General features: G+C 43.3%; 2 protein-coding genes across 3 annotated transcripts; one reads left to right on the top strand and one right to left on the bottom strand.

The window, feature by feature from the left end:
• The first annotated feature begins 778 nt into the window (after nucleotides 1-778).
• Nucleotides 779-6,760, top strand: mettl21a (methyltransferase 21A, HSPA lysine). Its single transcript, XM_080024522.1, has 3 exons — nucleotides 779-1,005; nucleotides 1,593-1,704; nucleotides 2,000-6,760. The coding sequence occupies exons 1-3, from the start codon at nucleotides 859-861 to the stop codon at nucleotides 2,398-2,400; spliced, it is 660 nt and encodes a 219-aa protein (XP_079880648.1). The 5' UTR covers nucleotides 779-858; the 3' UTR covers nucleotides 2,401-6,760.
• Nucleotides 4,506-13,635, bottom strand: LOC307248209 (cyclic AMP-responsive element-binding protein 1-like). Of its 2 annotated transcripts, none has more exons than XM_080024521.1 (7): nucleotides 13,521-13,635; nucleotides 11,527-11,627; nucleotides 10,836-10,982; nucleotides 10,182-10,282; nucleotides 8,640-8,779; nucleotides 7,909-8,085; nucleotides 4,506-7,096 (listed from the first exon to the last, which is right to left on the bottom strand). In XM_080024521.1, the coding sequence occupies exons 2-7, from the start codon at nucleotides 11,617-11,619 to the stop codon at nucleotides 6,795-6,797; spliced, it is 960 nt and encodes a 319-aa protein (XP_079880647.1). In that variant the 5' UTR covers nucleotides 11,620-11,627; nucleotides 13,521-13,635; the 3' UTR covers nucleotides 4,506-6,794. The 2 variants fall into 2 exon arrangements, with proteins under 2 accessions (XP_079880647.1, XP_079880646.1); XM_080024520.1 differs by lacking the exon at nucleotides 13,521-13,635 and adding an exon at nucleotides 13,363-13,509.
• Nucleotides 13,636-14,990: the final 1,355 nt, after the last annotated feature.

Below are 14,990 nucleotides of genomic sequence, written 5' to 3' on the forward strand. Positions count from 1 at the left end.
TTGAGATTGAAATGTGATATTTGCCAAGCGAAACTGAATATATATATATATATATAGAGAGAGAGAGAGAGAGAGAGAGAGAGAGAGAGAGAGATGTCAGACTTCCTGTTTGAAAGAGTAAAAGTACTACTCTTTGCGGACAAAGGTTGACCATGACGAACTGTTTTTTTTTCATGACATTAAAAAAAACATCAACCGTGACATCCTCTGGTTGCCCCGTGTTCCTTGCCTCACGCCATCGTCTGATCGCATGTTTTATTTATCGCAGGACACAGTTATTTCTTTAAGTCGCCCCCCCCCCCCCCCCCCACCAACCCCCAACCCGCCTTTCGATCGGTTACGTCTTGGCGAAACGGTGACGCGGCCGCGTGGAAAGTCACGTCACACAGATGGCGGTGGACGTTCGTTTTCGTGCAGACGTGTGGCCGACTATTCGGAGTCGGGGTGAACTTCTCATTGATTACGATGACGTCGATTGTGATTATTATGCTGTTATGGTCGGCGTCGTGATGTTATTGTTGTTATTATGTATTATATATATATATATATATAATTATTTTTTGTTCATAATTGTGTCATTGCCTCTGCTTCATTCAGCGTTGTGTGTCGTGTTATAAGTGGAATAGAAAAGCCTCTTTACGACTCGCTTGTGTAAGGCTCCTCGCGGGGCCAATAAAGCGCTTGCGAGGCTTCCGTCCCGCCAAGGAAGTCTCCCTGTCGCACCGCCCCTCTGGCCTGGGCCGCACTACTAAACATTCCCGCCTCAGCATTCGCCCGGCGGCCCGTGGAGCCGCGCGTCGACGTGCGGCGCTGTCGCTCCGACCCCGTGGGCCCCGAGTCGTCGTCCCCCGCGTGTCCATGGCCCTCGTTCCTTACTCGGAGACGCCGGCGCCGGTGCTCGCCAAGCTGCACGAAACCTCCGCGAGTTTCGATTTCGCGAACCGCCGCCTGAGCCTGAGGCAGGACTGGAGGAGGCGGGGGGTGGCCGCCGTGGTGTGGGACGCGGTGAGTGGACGCGGGGCCCTGGGGTGGACGCGTCTCCTCGAGGGAGTTGGCCGCACGTTTCGTTATCAGAGAAAACATTTCACTGTAAACAGTCATCAAGAAAATATAATCCAATACACACACACTCATGTAGCCTACTTAAAATGTATTATTATTAATAATAATAATGATGATGATGATGATGATAAAAGTTACGATTTAAATAAAATGCTTAATAAATTAATAAAGTAAATACTTTTAATTCAGAATATTAACAAAGAATTTGTCTTGGCAAGGGGTTAGTCCACTGTCGTGCAGAATAACAGAAATACTTTAAAATATACTAAATATAAAAACGATAAATATATATTAAAAAAAAAAAACCTCATAAAGCAATTATAATGAACATGAAAACAAAAAGGTATTTATGTATATACATACATATACAGTATATGTGTATATATCTGTATGTGTAGGTGTGCATGTATGTATACTGTGTGTGTGTGTGTGTGTGTATGTATATATATGTGCATGCTTACCATTTAGGGTTATATGAGAAACACTGTAACACCCTCTGCCCCCCCCCCCCCCCCCCCTGTGTGTCCCAGGCGGTGGTGATGTGCATGTACCTGGAGCTGGGGAAGGTGGAGCTGCAGGGGAAGGAGGTCGTGGAGCTGGGAGCGGGGACCGGCCTGGTGGGCATCGTGGCGGCGCTCCACGGTACGGCCGCAGGCTCTCGCGCGGCGAGACTCAGCAGGCGACGCGTTCCGAACGATCAAATCTTTGAAATGACTCGGGAGTCCCTCCGACAAAAGAGTCATCAATCAATTTACTAGTTTGCATCGTGCTACTCCACGTTAACTCTGTGGATAGATGTGTACATATGTTACTTTGATTGAATATTTTATCTTTTGTCTCCATCTTACTTCTCATCCCTTTCTTGACTTGCTTTTTTTTTTTTTTCCTGCTGTGACGCCTGGATTAATATCTCGTCTCGTCTCGTCTTGTCTCTAAGGGGCGCGGGTCACCATCACGGACCGGCAGCCGGCCCTGCAGCTCCTCTCTGACAACGTGGAGGCAAATGTTCCCTCGGGCGGCGGCGTGGGCTCGGCCTCGGTATCGGAACTGACGTGGGGCGAGGGTCTGGATCGCTTCCCGGCCGGGGGCTTCGACCTGGTGCTGGGCGCCGACATCGTGTACCTGGAGGACTCTTTCCCGGCGCTGCTGCGCACCCTGCTGCACCTGTGCTCCACCCGCACCACGCTCCTGCTGGCCTGCAAGCTGCGCTACGACCGCGACCACAGCTTCCTGGAGCTTCTGCGCCAGAGCTTCACCGTGGAGGAGGCTCACTACGACGCCCAGAGGGACATCCATGTTTACAGAGCCGCCAAGCTGCCGACCAGGAGGGACCTGTGAGCCGCGCGGCAACTCATTGATCTTCACGGAATATCGCGAAGGATTGAAATCAGTTGAAAGGATGGCTAAGGTGTTTTCCAACCCGGGTCTTTTTTTATAAAAATGTTGTTTCCCATCATTTATTTAAACCTGTTCATTGTAGAAACCTCGCTGCTGAATGCTTTATTATTGAGAAACGTACCGCTCTTATTGAGAAACGTACCGCTCTTATTGAGAAATGTACCGCTCTTATTGAGAAATATTCCGCTCTTATGTGTGTAATGGGGCAAACTGTAGAAAAAAAAAAAAATCCTTTTATTGAATACAGGAGACTCACATGATAGTGCCATGTGTCTTCGATGACTGTGAAATCACATTTGTTGCCAGTAGAAAGCAATACAACTTCCTGTTTTTAGTCTCTTACTTCCTGCTTCTAGTGTTACCTTAGCATGTAGCCAAAGGAGCTGATTTTGCAGAAGTGCAAGAGTCAAACGTACTGACAGTGTACAACCTGATAAAAATGCACGGGTTGAGATCATGTAAAGATTTAATGTAAACATATAAAGAACATGTTTTGAATAACACCAGTAGCACATTTTATTTAAAACATTTTTTTGCAATTGCCATCCAAGCTTTTGTAAAACCGCACACTTGGGGGGGGTGTGAGGCGTTGCAACTTCCTGTTTCTAGTCCCTTTTCATTACCTCAGTTGCAGCCGAAAGAGCTGATTTCAAGAAGTGCAATAGTCATTAAAACCCAGATATACCTGATAAATTGCATGCTTTTCAGTATACAACATAGTCTGACGATAATGTCAGTTTTTTTAAAAGTTCGTTTCACAAATTGAACGTCTTAAAGAGAAGCTGCAGCGGAGCGGCACGTCTCCCAATAGTGAGGCCTTCAGCCGGTCGATGTGAACAAAATGCAACATTGACGACGTGACGGAAAGTAACACTCTAACAATAAGACTTGGGGCGAAAAATGTCAAAGCTGTCCTTTCCAGACCTTACGAGGCCGCGTCGCTACACGCTCAAACCGTCAACGAGGTATTTGAATCCTGTCCGCTTAAAACTGGAGATTACTTCTGTGAAGACAAGACGAGACCTGTCTGAAGTTCATGTTCACGTTTCAGTGAGTCGATGTGGCTGACGTGGGTCTTCATTTCTGTTTAACTGACGGTATTTGGGTTGAAATATAATGTATTTTTTCCCCTCAGTCTACTCTTCATTGTCAGTCGTGCGTCGCACTGTTGGAAAAGTCTTGAGCAGGGTCGGGTGTCTGCTGGTCATTACATCCAGTTTTACAGATATCCAGACTTTAAAGTCATTAAATAGTCTTTTGTTTGAATTTTCCGGGACCTAAGATTTAATTGAAGTCGTATCATGACTTGGAACCAATCCTAGAGGACTGTTGGACTTTTTTGGGGGGGATTTTTGTTGAAGACGACAGGATTGTTATATGAATTCTAAAGGAATCCTGTCTAGACTACTCAACACGGCAAGGCATCAAGTGAGACAGTTCTCCTTCATAATTCAACATTCTTGATTGTAGCAACTTAAACCTACACGTGAAACTGATACCTGAAAGGAAATTGGTCTTAAAAGTCAGTAAATTCAATCATGATTCCTACAGACTGATTCATCCCATTATTCAAGGGGGAAGAAATGAATTTGTTCACCTTGCTTATGGTTTGGCAACGTGACAGATTTGGCCAAGTCCTGTTGGTGAGTGATGCCTTGCTCAAGGACAAATCAACTGGAGGTTGTTTATGTCAGCATCAGGAGTCAAACCTCAGATCTTCAATATTTGTTATCATTAGTGAGACCGAGGTGAGGAAATCAAATCCTTCAAATTTAATCTGTATACCAATTTAAAACCTGGATTACCCAGATCAAAAGACACGCCGGTTTCAAAAATGATCTCAAATATTTCATTGCAGATGGTAAATATCCACAAGTTTTGGTTCAGTTTTGGTTTGTCTTCATTCAATTCAGGATACACAACCACTGAAAGATCATTTTTCATTGGTAATAGATGATATACAATATGTCACCCAATTTATCATAAAACATGTCAGTTTCATAACTCCTCCTTAATCTCTTCAGTCCCAAACAGCAGACAGACGCTACCAGAAACACATTTATTATCAACAGCTGCCAAAAATGTAATATTCCAAGAAAAACAAACAAACAAAAAAAAATTGTTCTAATGTGACGTGACTGCTTTAAGGTTCGGTGTTGACGTAGAAATACAACAAATACAAAATGAACGGAAATAGCAACATACTTTTTTTTTTTGAAATAATAAAAAATAAAAACAAAGCTTACTATAACAGGCGACTATATGCAGGTTTTAAAAGATTACAATATGGCGTCCAGAGAGCATTGTGGGTCATGTTCCATCGTTCCAGTAATTCAGAGCAACTTAAGTGTTTTGTTGAATTGATAATTAATGGATTTGGGAGTGGGACTTAATTCTGCCATCATGTAAACAAATTTAGGGACTTGGCACTTGGAGACCCCCTCCCCCCGCTATTTACATTAGGATTTACATTTTTAAAAAAGTGTGATTTTGGATCATTGTTTACCTCTTACTCGGGTTTTATTTCACAAATTAAACTGGAGTGTTAAGAGTTCTTAAAGAGTTTTTTTTCCCCAAAATGTTTATCTACAGATTACAGAAAAAAAAAAAAAAAATACAAACTGAGTTCACATTAATCTCAGAATTCTGAGCAAGTCATAATTCTGAGATTAAACTAAGATGACTAGATTCATCTCATTCAAGATTCTCTGATTTGAGCCCTTCAATCTGAATTCTGATTTGAAGCTCAGAATTCACATTATTCTCAGGACTACATCTTAAAACAGCGATCGAGCGCCGACTTCACACTGACAGTCGAATTTGAGATCAATTCCAAGAACAAAGTCAGAATCCAGAGATTAAGCTTTCATTTGAAATTCTTAAAAATCTGAATTTCAAACCTTTGAATTCTGACATTGCTTATCCTCATAAATAATCTCTAATCCAAGAATTCTGATTTTGTTCTGATAAATTTATCTGATTTAAGATAAATTCTTAAATCAAAATTTAGTTTAAAAATCAAAATTCTGACGACATTCGTCTGATTTTAAAATTATTTGAAAAGAGAATAAAATCTGAATTCTGACATTTAAATCTCAGCAAGTATGTAAATAAGTCATCTCAAATCGGAGAATATTCAATTTGACAATCCATTTTGTGCACCGCCCCCCCATGGGAAAAACATGGCCATCTTCATCGGATGACAAAGTCGACATTTACCCCGTGTTCGCTCTAAAATACAAACATCACAAAACCTCTCCAGACCCTCCATAAAGACACATTCAGCTGTAGTTCTGAACAGGAAGGAGTTCATTCGTCACTTTCCAGGTGGTCAAAGTCTCCATTGTTTGCCTCAAAATGTACAAATGTCCCCAAAACGCCGCGCAGCTCCGACGGAACGATACCGGGAGGCGGCAGGCGGAAAAAGTAATAAGAAAAAGTTCAGATTCCGTGAAGTTCTGCGGTGCTCATAGCTCCCGGCGAGGCCCAAGTCACAAAACATTTAGAAAGCGGCGTTGAACATGAAAAAAAATAATAATTCAACACGACTTTACACAGTTCTGTTCTCCCCCTCCTCTCCCACAAGGCTAGTAAAAAAAATAAAAATAAAATAAAATTTAAGTCAAAATAAAATCTGAAGTGTGGAAGCAATCCTCCTCTAACACACAGCCCAGCCAACGGCATGGAAAAGAAAAGCGCCCGGAACAGAAAATAAATGCGTGGTTTACATTTACAGACTCTGCAGCTGTAGGCGACCTGTTGCGAGGGGCGGGGGGGGCGACAGAGTGGGTGGGGGTCAAGCAGGTCTCCATTGCTGGTGGTGTCACAAAGGGTCCCAAGTGACTGGCGTCCATCCTGGGAGAGGTCAGGGGTTGATGAAGACCCTCCCTCCCCATCATAAATGGAAAAATACTGATAGATCTTGGAAAAAAATGGTCAAATGAAAAGTTGAATTTTTGATATTTCAAGGGGTGGTGGTGGAGGGTCCTATTTAATCCTGGTGGCTTTTTAAAACAGGCGTTTTTAAAACGTCAGCCTGGTGTCCGTCCTGATCGTGGGGGCAGAGTGAGGTCCGGTGAAGGGGAAAAGTAAAAAAAAAAAAAAAAGTTGGATTCTAGATTTTTGGGTGTGGGAAGCATCAGATTTCATCCTGGCCATTAATCTTTTTTCTTTGAAACGGGGGTTTTGGGTTTTTATTAAAAAGGGAACAAGCCGAGAAGAGGGTAGAAAAGGAGGTTTTGGGTTAGGGGTCCGGATGCATGGCTCTGATCTAGAGTCTCTACATCATTGTGAGGGGGACCCGGTCAGGACCCCTGGGGTGCCCCCGCTGCCCACTACTCTGACTTGTGGCAGTACAGGTCCTTTAGAGCCTTGAGCTCCTCGATCAGCGTCTTGTTCTGGTTCTCCAGCACCGCCACGCGGTTCTCCAGACACTTGACGTACTCCTTCTTCTTGCGGCGGCACTCGCGCGCCGCCTCGCGGTTCTTCATCAGGCGGACCTCGCGCTTGCGAGTCACCTCCTCGGTGCCGCCGCCGCCAGAGGGCAGCGCCGGGGACGACGCCATCACCACGCCGGGGGCAATGGTGCTGGCTGGCGCTGTGCGGATCTGGTAGGCCTGCACGTCCCCCGAGGCCGCTGGAGGGTGGAAAGAGAACTAGTTGAATTGAATACTTTAAGGGTGAGTTGCACCAACAAGGTTTAAATGAAGAAGACAATATCACAGATAAGATAGAACTCTAGTGGTCAGACACTTTTGTCCAAAGCCACTGACAATAAGTAGATTTTGTCACAGTATCAAACCAACTGTACGTCACAGCTGAACATTCTCTAGAAATAATTAACACTAGTAGAGTTAGAGGGGTTCATTTTTTTCTTCAGATTGGGGATAATCAATAGTTTAGTAAATTATACTTTAAAATAGATGGATCTAAGATGAAAAGAAATCAGAGTGTGCACCACTTAATTTCAACCTGAGATTAGTCAACTTCTGGGTTCATGAATTAAACATTTAAAGCTAGATTTAAACCGGGATGTGCTGGGTCAGTCTACTATAAGGATTAATAAATCACATCAACAAGTAGGTTACAAGTGGATCTGGAATTTCATGCTTAGCAACAATGTGACTAATGTGTTTTTTTGTGAACAAAAAATGTTAGCTGTTTGCCAAACAGTAGCATTGCTGGGTAGAAAAAAAAAAAGCCAAAACAATATTTGTGCTGAAAGAGTGAAAAGAAAGCAGACTGTACGAAGTTTGTACTTATTATTTGACTTGGAGACTCCTTCCACCTATGTGCAGGAAATCCTTGAACGGTCAGGTAATGTCTAGAGGAAAAATAAACGTCTGTTCTCCTCCTGGAAGCCCACCCCGACCCCACACACAGCCCCACCCACTTCTCCACTCTAGAGAACTAGGAAATCCGCTCGTATAACAGCGTGACAGAACCTACCCTGCACCACCACCTGGTTGCTAGGCACCAGGATCTGCTGCCCGTCGCTGGTCTGGGCGTACTGCAGGATGGTGGTGCCGGGCTGACCCGCCGTGTTCATGGTGAGTGTCTGCAGACCCTGCACGCCGTCTGTACCGTTGTTGGCGAGCTGGATGGCCCCGCCCTGCGTGATGGCGACTGCAGGAGGGAGGGAAGTGCAATGTCAACAAGACACGTTAATACATGAGACACACACACACACGCTCTGACCCAGTCGTCTAGCCATCACAATTTGGTCCTTTGCTGCCACATGCCACCCGAGTGAGAGAGCGACACCGACGATGGTGTTGAAAACACACCAGTTTACTGTAGCGAGTGGGCTATGTGGAACAAGCCCAGAGCAGATGGACATGTAATGACATGGGCTCTATCTAACTATCTATTATAATATTACTATATTGTGCAATGTCCAGTTTGTTTGTCATGATAAAGTTAAATCGTTCAATTGAACGATGGAGAGAGACCAATAGATAGGATTCCTTTTTGATCCCGCGAGGAAAGGTGGTTTTCTGTCGTGTGCAGAATGTGTATCAGCACAGGAAGTGGTGACATCACTCTTTCTGCATTGTTAGTTCAAAAATAAAAGTTCAGCGTCCTTGAGTTGCAATTTAACTTTAAATAAAACAACCAAGCTTTGGTTTGTGGTCACAACATCCCTCCAAAGTGCGGAACCTGTGATAGAGTGGACATACTGTACTGGCCGCTGCTGGTCTGGTAGATGGGCGTCGGCATGGCGACAGTGGTGATGGCCGGAGCTGAGTCGTCTTCGGATTTCTCCTCCTCGATACGAGGGACGGCTGGGACGTCGGACGACAGGTCGTTCAGAATCTTCCTGCAGACACAAAATAAATAAAATGTTAAAAAAAAAAAAAAAAAAAAGGAAGAAGAAAAATCGATGCAGGATCTCTCACTCTGCATACGGGAATCTTGGTGTTAACACTGTCGGCATTTCTCAATCTTCACCGTCACTGAACTAGATTCAATTAGGGGTGAAGACAATTTCAAATGAGTTGATTCCGTCACCACGATTCTAAAAATAAACAATTGGAGTCGAGTCCGGTTGCAGTCTCAACTCCAAACTGTGGAATCGAAGAAACTATTTGTCTGAGACATTGCCTGCAGTATTTATTGATAACCAGGAGCCGGATCTGATACCGGACCAGGCTGGCTACGTGAGGCTGCCGTGTCCAAATCCTCCATCGGCTTCCACGCTACAACCAACACAACAGCCTCCGTCCAACTGCATCGGGAAAACAACTTTTATACCAATCCAGGGCTTTTGTTGAAGCCATTTCACTCAAATTAGGTGCGATACTCCAGAAAACACGGCATCAACGCAACAACCCAAGCTGCAGCAGATGTGCACAGTAGAGTCAGCTCGTCGCTTTCTCTGCGAAGGCTCCGGTTTGCGTCCACATTTGTATTTAACAATACATAGTACATCTGCATATGCAATGGTTATAATAATAATTAATTACAATTATTGCATACATCCTGCTTCTCCTTCCTTAATAACTAGTAGCCTTATTTTAAAATGCATAAGGGAGGAAAGGGACGTTTCAGAAATTTGGATCTTGTGAAAATATCTTTTGTTAATGTGGCTCCTGAGCTGGGAAAGCTTGAGTACCACTGCTACAGAATGATTCATTGCTTGGCATTTGTGAATAATACAGAAGATAATAAACTTGAGTAAAAAAATAAAATAAACATTAAAATCGCAATCTTGATCAATTTTTTTTTTTTTTTTTTAAATCGCAATTAGATTATTTTCCCAAATGGTTCAGCCCTACTCATCAGTGGGATGCCAAGTGGCCGACGGGGAGCCAGTCTATGGAGTGGAGGTGGAGGAACTCCAACGATGTCAGTAGTAGGGAGGTATTATTCATCAGTGATTTGCTTTGCCAAGTATACAACGTATGTAAAATAAAACTACATTGATGTGGAACCATCTTGCAATTTTGCCTAAAAACATTCACGTAGATATTTTTAAGACCTTACTTAAGAAAGGGTATTATTGGGCCATTAATATGAAACTGGTTGAGCTAACCAGACTTCCAGAACAATTTTATGAAGTTTTGTACTATTTTGTAGTAATTTAATAATAATTGTTTCGTGTTGTACAACTTCAATTTGTGATTTTCAATTGGAATCGGAATGGATTCCATCCCTAGATTAAATACTTTTCAGGACTTAACAAGATGACTCTTTAAAAAAGATAAATACGCGGCCGTTACCGGTATGAGGGCCTCCGGGACAGGATTTCTCGTCTCTTCTGGCAGTCTGTCACGCTGTCCACAGACTCCTGGGAATCCTCGCTCTCGCCAACTGTCGAAATCTAAAAAAATAAAAATAAAATAAATAAAATAAAAAACAAACAAACAATAAAAAGATGACGAGTCAAATTCTGCAGTGATCGCAACAAACCAGTGGGTGTAGGCCACACGACTCACTCACTTTTTACATTTGTTTTATTCATTTATTAATTATATTTTATTTAACTATTTTTTTATTTATTTTTTTATTTAACTGTGTTGATTCTTCCTGTTCACAAAATAAATTGATCAAATGTTTTTTTTCCTTCCACAATAAATAGATATACATAAAAAGTAAAGTGGAATAAATATTATTCATGCAAAGCAGGGATACTATGGTTTGTAACAGTAGGTATCTACCAAAATACTGTGACAACCCCCCCCCCCGCCTCCAGATTCAGAACTAGAATAGAGACGATGCATACAAACGGAAGGCGCGCAAGCTCATGTCTGCTTAACTAAGGAGCCACAGAATACCTCGTAAAGAGATTCTGGGAAATTTTATTACGATAAGATGGGAGTCCCAGAACCAGGGGGAATATCAACATTTTTAAAGGACTTTTCTAAACACCATACCTGCACGGTCTGGACCTGCGGAGACTGGATGACGGAGGGCTGGGCGGCCTGGATCACCCCGTGGACCTGGACAGTCTGGCCGTTAGGGAGCTGCACCAGAGTGACCGTGGACCCTGCGGTGGACACGTGGCCCGCTGCGATGGACGCCTGGAGACACATTCATAACACATTCATAATACTAAGCAGGGCTGGAGGAATTACGACAAATATCCAATATCTTTACACAAACATATATTTTTACATATTTCAATAAAACATCTCAAATAAGAAAATACAACTAACAAAAATAAACAGCAGAGTATTGCAATATTTTCATTTAATGTCTCAATTTGAGATATGACCATTGAACCAGGTCCCTGACAACAACGGTTGCCCAGTTGCCCGGGAAAACCAGAATAGAGTCGTTGGCAGCCACTTTTCATGTGCTTAACAAGAAAAAAATATATACTGAAATTATATATAAAACTAGATGAATCTAGATATGACCATTGTCACTCAATTATGAAAATGATCAGAATGGGCGACTGTTTTGTTGGCAACTTGCCATCTGTTTCTAAACGTTGGTGCCCGGGCCTGATTGAACACTGCCAGATTGATAGTGAATGAATCATTTATGTTGAACGGGTTATTTTAAGATCATATTATCACAACATACATCTATATTAAAATATATTTTTGTTAGTTTGTTTACCTGCACTTGCGCTAGCGTGGCGATCTGCTGCGCCTCAGACTCGGACACGACTGTCTCTCCGGCTTGCGTTTCTGCCCCCACATCCATGGTCATTTAGACTTCTGGAGGGAAAAATAACCAAAATATGAAATTAATTAAGTCTTTTTCGACGCTTTCTTACGTCTAAAACTAGGGAGGCACCGATTCATCTGCCGATATTCGCGCGGCTGACTGCCATCGGCAAATAATATGACATACACCGATGTCAGTGGCCGACGTTTATCGGCTGCGTCGCAGCAATTTGGCGCCGGCTAAACGTTGTGTTGACAGGACCGGCTACCCCTAAAGGCGCCCGCTCAGGGCACCGCCCGAGGGGGCGCCAGCGACGGGGTCCCCGCGCTCCGACGGCGCCAACACAGACGCTTTCAGGGAGAAAGTCCGCACTGTTTCTATTTAAGTGCGACACTCCAGAGAAAACAACTCTGTAAACAATTTAAACTTTGATTATTTAAACTTTATTGCTTATCGCTTTTACATTTAATTTACGTTTCCCAAACCGATTTTTGTTGGCCTATGCAAGTATTGAAAAATTATTCTCATCGAGTAGGTCGTTGTATAGCGGGCGAAAAGGGCTTATAAAACAGTTGTTTTTCACAAAAACAATCTTTGTGATGTGAATATTATGTGACATTTGTATGACTGAATTTGTGCTCATTCAAATGTGATGAAGATAGTGACGATGGACTTGAGAGACTTGAAAAAGTGAAGTTATTTGTTCTTTGTTTCTTTGTCACAAAAGGGGAAATAAATACATCGGTATCAGCATCGACTATCGGCCAGATTGTAATTTGAAACAGCGGTATCTGCCCAGAATTTCCCAATCTAAAACATATCTGGAGCAATGAATAAACATTCACCGAAGAGATAACATTCTGCACTATTTTCGAGGAACTGCAGGTGGATACTGTAAATTGCTGTGAAAAAAAATATGACAATTATTTGAAAAAATACTGCGACAATGATTCATTACAACAAATTCCATGAAATTACATCGGCGCTGACCACGCCCACTGATGGGAAAGTTGTTGCCGCTCAGAATTCTTTAGCGCTGCATTTAGCATTCCGCTAAGTGGACGCGGCTACTAAAAACTAGCTCGCCCCGTCCGCCAACGTGCGAGCTAGGCTAGGCTACTTCTGTTAGCATGCTAGGCTAGCTGGCTCAGTGGGGAAAATAAAAACAAGAAACACAACTTGTGCCAGGACTCACTGCCGCCACAACCTGGCCGGGCCGCCCCGCGTGGACGGGCGTGTGCGATTAAACGTCGGCTAAAGCTGCGTTCAATGCAACGCGCTGCACCACGAATCCATTGGAAACACAAGCTTAAGTTTCTGCCGCTCAGTTTTTAGCATTAGCGTCGAGCTACGTGGGCGTAGCTACTTAAAACACTGGCGCGTCCCGTCCGCCGAAGTGTAAGACAAAGCTACTTTTGTTAGCCCGCTCGGCTACCTGGTCAAGTGGGAAACAAAATTAATTTCATCGTGATGGCCGTGGCGATGACATGCGTGCGCTTACAGCGTCGAACCGTCTGGCCACGGAGAGTCCGCCGCCAGCATGCTAGGTGGCTAACTAGCTCCATGGAGGGAAACCTGGCAGCGGGTGATCATGCCAGGTTCCTGCCGCCAGATCCCCCACTTTCACTGCCCACGCCCGGGCACCATCCCCCGGGTTCTACAAGCCCGAACCCCGCCACCTCACCGTGCCCCGCTGTCCGGGCTCCGCTGCTCCAGGGGCAAAAAAAAACGCAACGGAAAATAACCCGACCCCCCCACATGCCCACATTTCCAGCCAAGTCTCACTTTGTGCTGCCCCGCGGAGCCCCGGCTCGGGCGGGTTTTTTTTCCACCAGCCGCCATGATTTCTTTGTCGGCATCGCAGAGACATTCGCACGCAAAGCCGCATGTGCGCGTCCCCCTCTGCCCCGCTAGCGGAACGCGGGGACGCAGATCCTCCTTACCGACACGCTGGCTTCGTCACTCCCGGCTCCACGGAGCTCCACTTTTATTCAGACCGACACGTAAGAGACCGCGTCAGGCTACACCTCCGCCGCGTCACCGAGGACAACAACACGGAGAGGACGACGACGGAGCAGCCGAACATCAGGCGGCCCGAGGGGGCCCGAGGCGGCACGGAAAGAGCCGAGGATCCCCGAGGGGAGCGGCGCCGACCTCCGGAGAAATCGTTTTTTGTTTTTTTTTTGAACTTAAATAAATGCGTTTTAATAAAAAAAAAACGAATGTTTGAAAAACGGAATATTTGTCAAACAAAAAAGCGGATATTTCGCATGATAAACCTACGAAAAGATACGAAGATTTGTAATAAATGCAGAAATGTGCTTTTAAATTTAATAACTTGGTAGAAAACAGTTTGTGAATGAAAGCCGAGGATCCCCGGTGTTTTCATTTAATTATTTATTTGATTTGTTCGGTTCTATTAATTCATTGATGGATTTATTTATTTGTGATATTTATCTTATTGTTATTATTTGATTTGATTTGATTTGATTTCATTTCATTTCATTTTTTTTTGAGTGGCTGCAGCCAATGGAGGTCCGGATGGTGAAACTTCGGCGGTAGAAGAATAACTCAGAAATTCTACTGTCACCGTTAGGAATTTACTTTTTTCATGTACATTTTTTTATTTTATTTTTTTTTTTACATTCGAAAATGAAATAACCAATAATAGAAGTACAATAACACCATGCACATTGTCACAACTTAGTACACGCATAGCCATCATTTATCGTTGTCATTTATACCCTATATACCATAACGATAACTAATCCTGTGCATGGAATCACACTTGTATATCCTGTTTATTTATATATAGATATGACTATTTCTGTTTTGTATTATTCTGTTGTTTGTGTATATGTGGGAATGTTTCTTTTATTTTTGTAAACGTTTATTATATTTTATTTTTATAATAATAATAATAATGACCTTTTGATTCTTTTTTTTTTTTTTTTTAATGAAATGCTAATGGTGTTTTAAAATGTAAAAGTCAAAACACAAAGCTGTTTATTAAGACGTTCGTGTACAACGCTTGTCACGCAAAACAAAACAAGGGAGGGACCCGAACGCAGACAGGAAATGACGTCACCTCAGCAGCGGAAGTTGCTTTTGTCATTTTCTTTTCTCCCTTGAAGGAGCAGACGGAAAAAATGAAAAGTACAACGTTTACTCACTAGAAATATACATTTCAAAGTAATTTGGCTCTGTCAAAGGCTCCAGACAATATTTCAAATTGAGACGTTTTCAATTAGTCGACTAAAAACAAATGGGCCAATATCAAGTTCATTCAATACGTTTTTTTTTTCTTAAAAGGTCGCCCGCTCGTTTCACTTTCATGTCATGTTTGAATCCAAGCGTACCTACGAAACCATTTCCTCCAAACAAACGTGGCGAGGGGAAAGGGGGACGCTGCG

This window comes from Zeus faber (genome assembly GCF_960531495.2).
Source record: "Zeus faber genome assembly, chromosome: 2".
Lineage (NCBI taxonomy): Eukaryota > Metazoa > Chordata > Actinopteri > Zeiformes > Zeidae > Zeus > Zeus faber.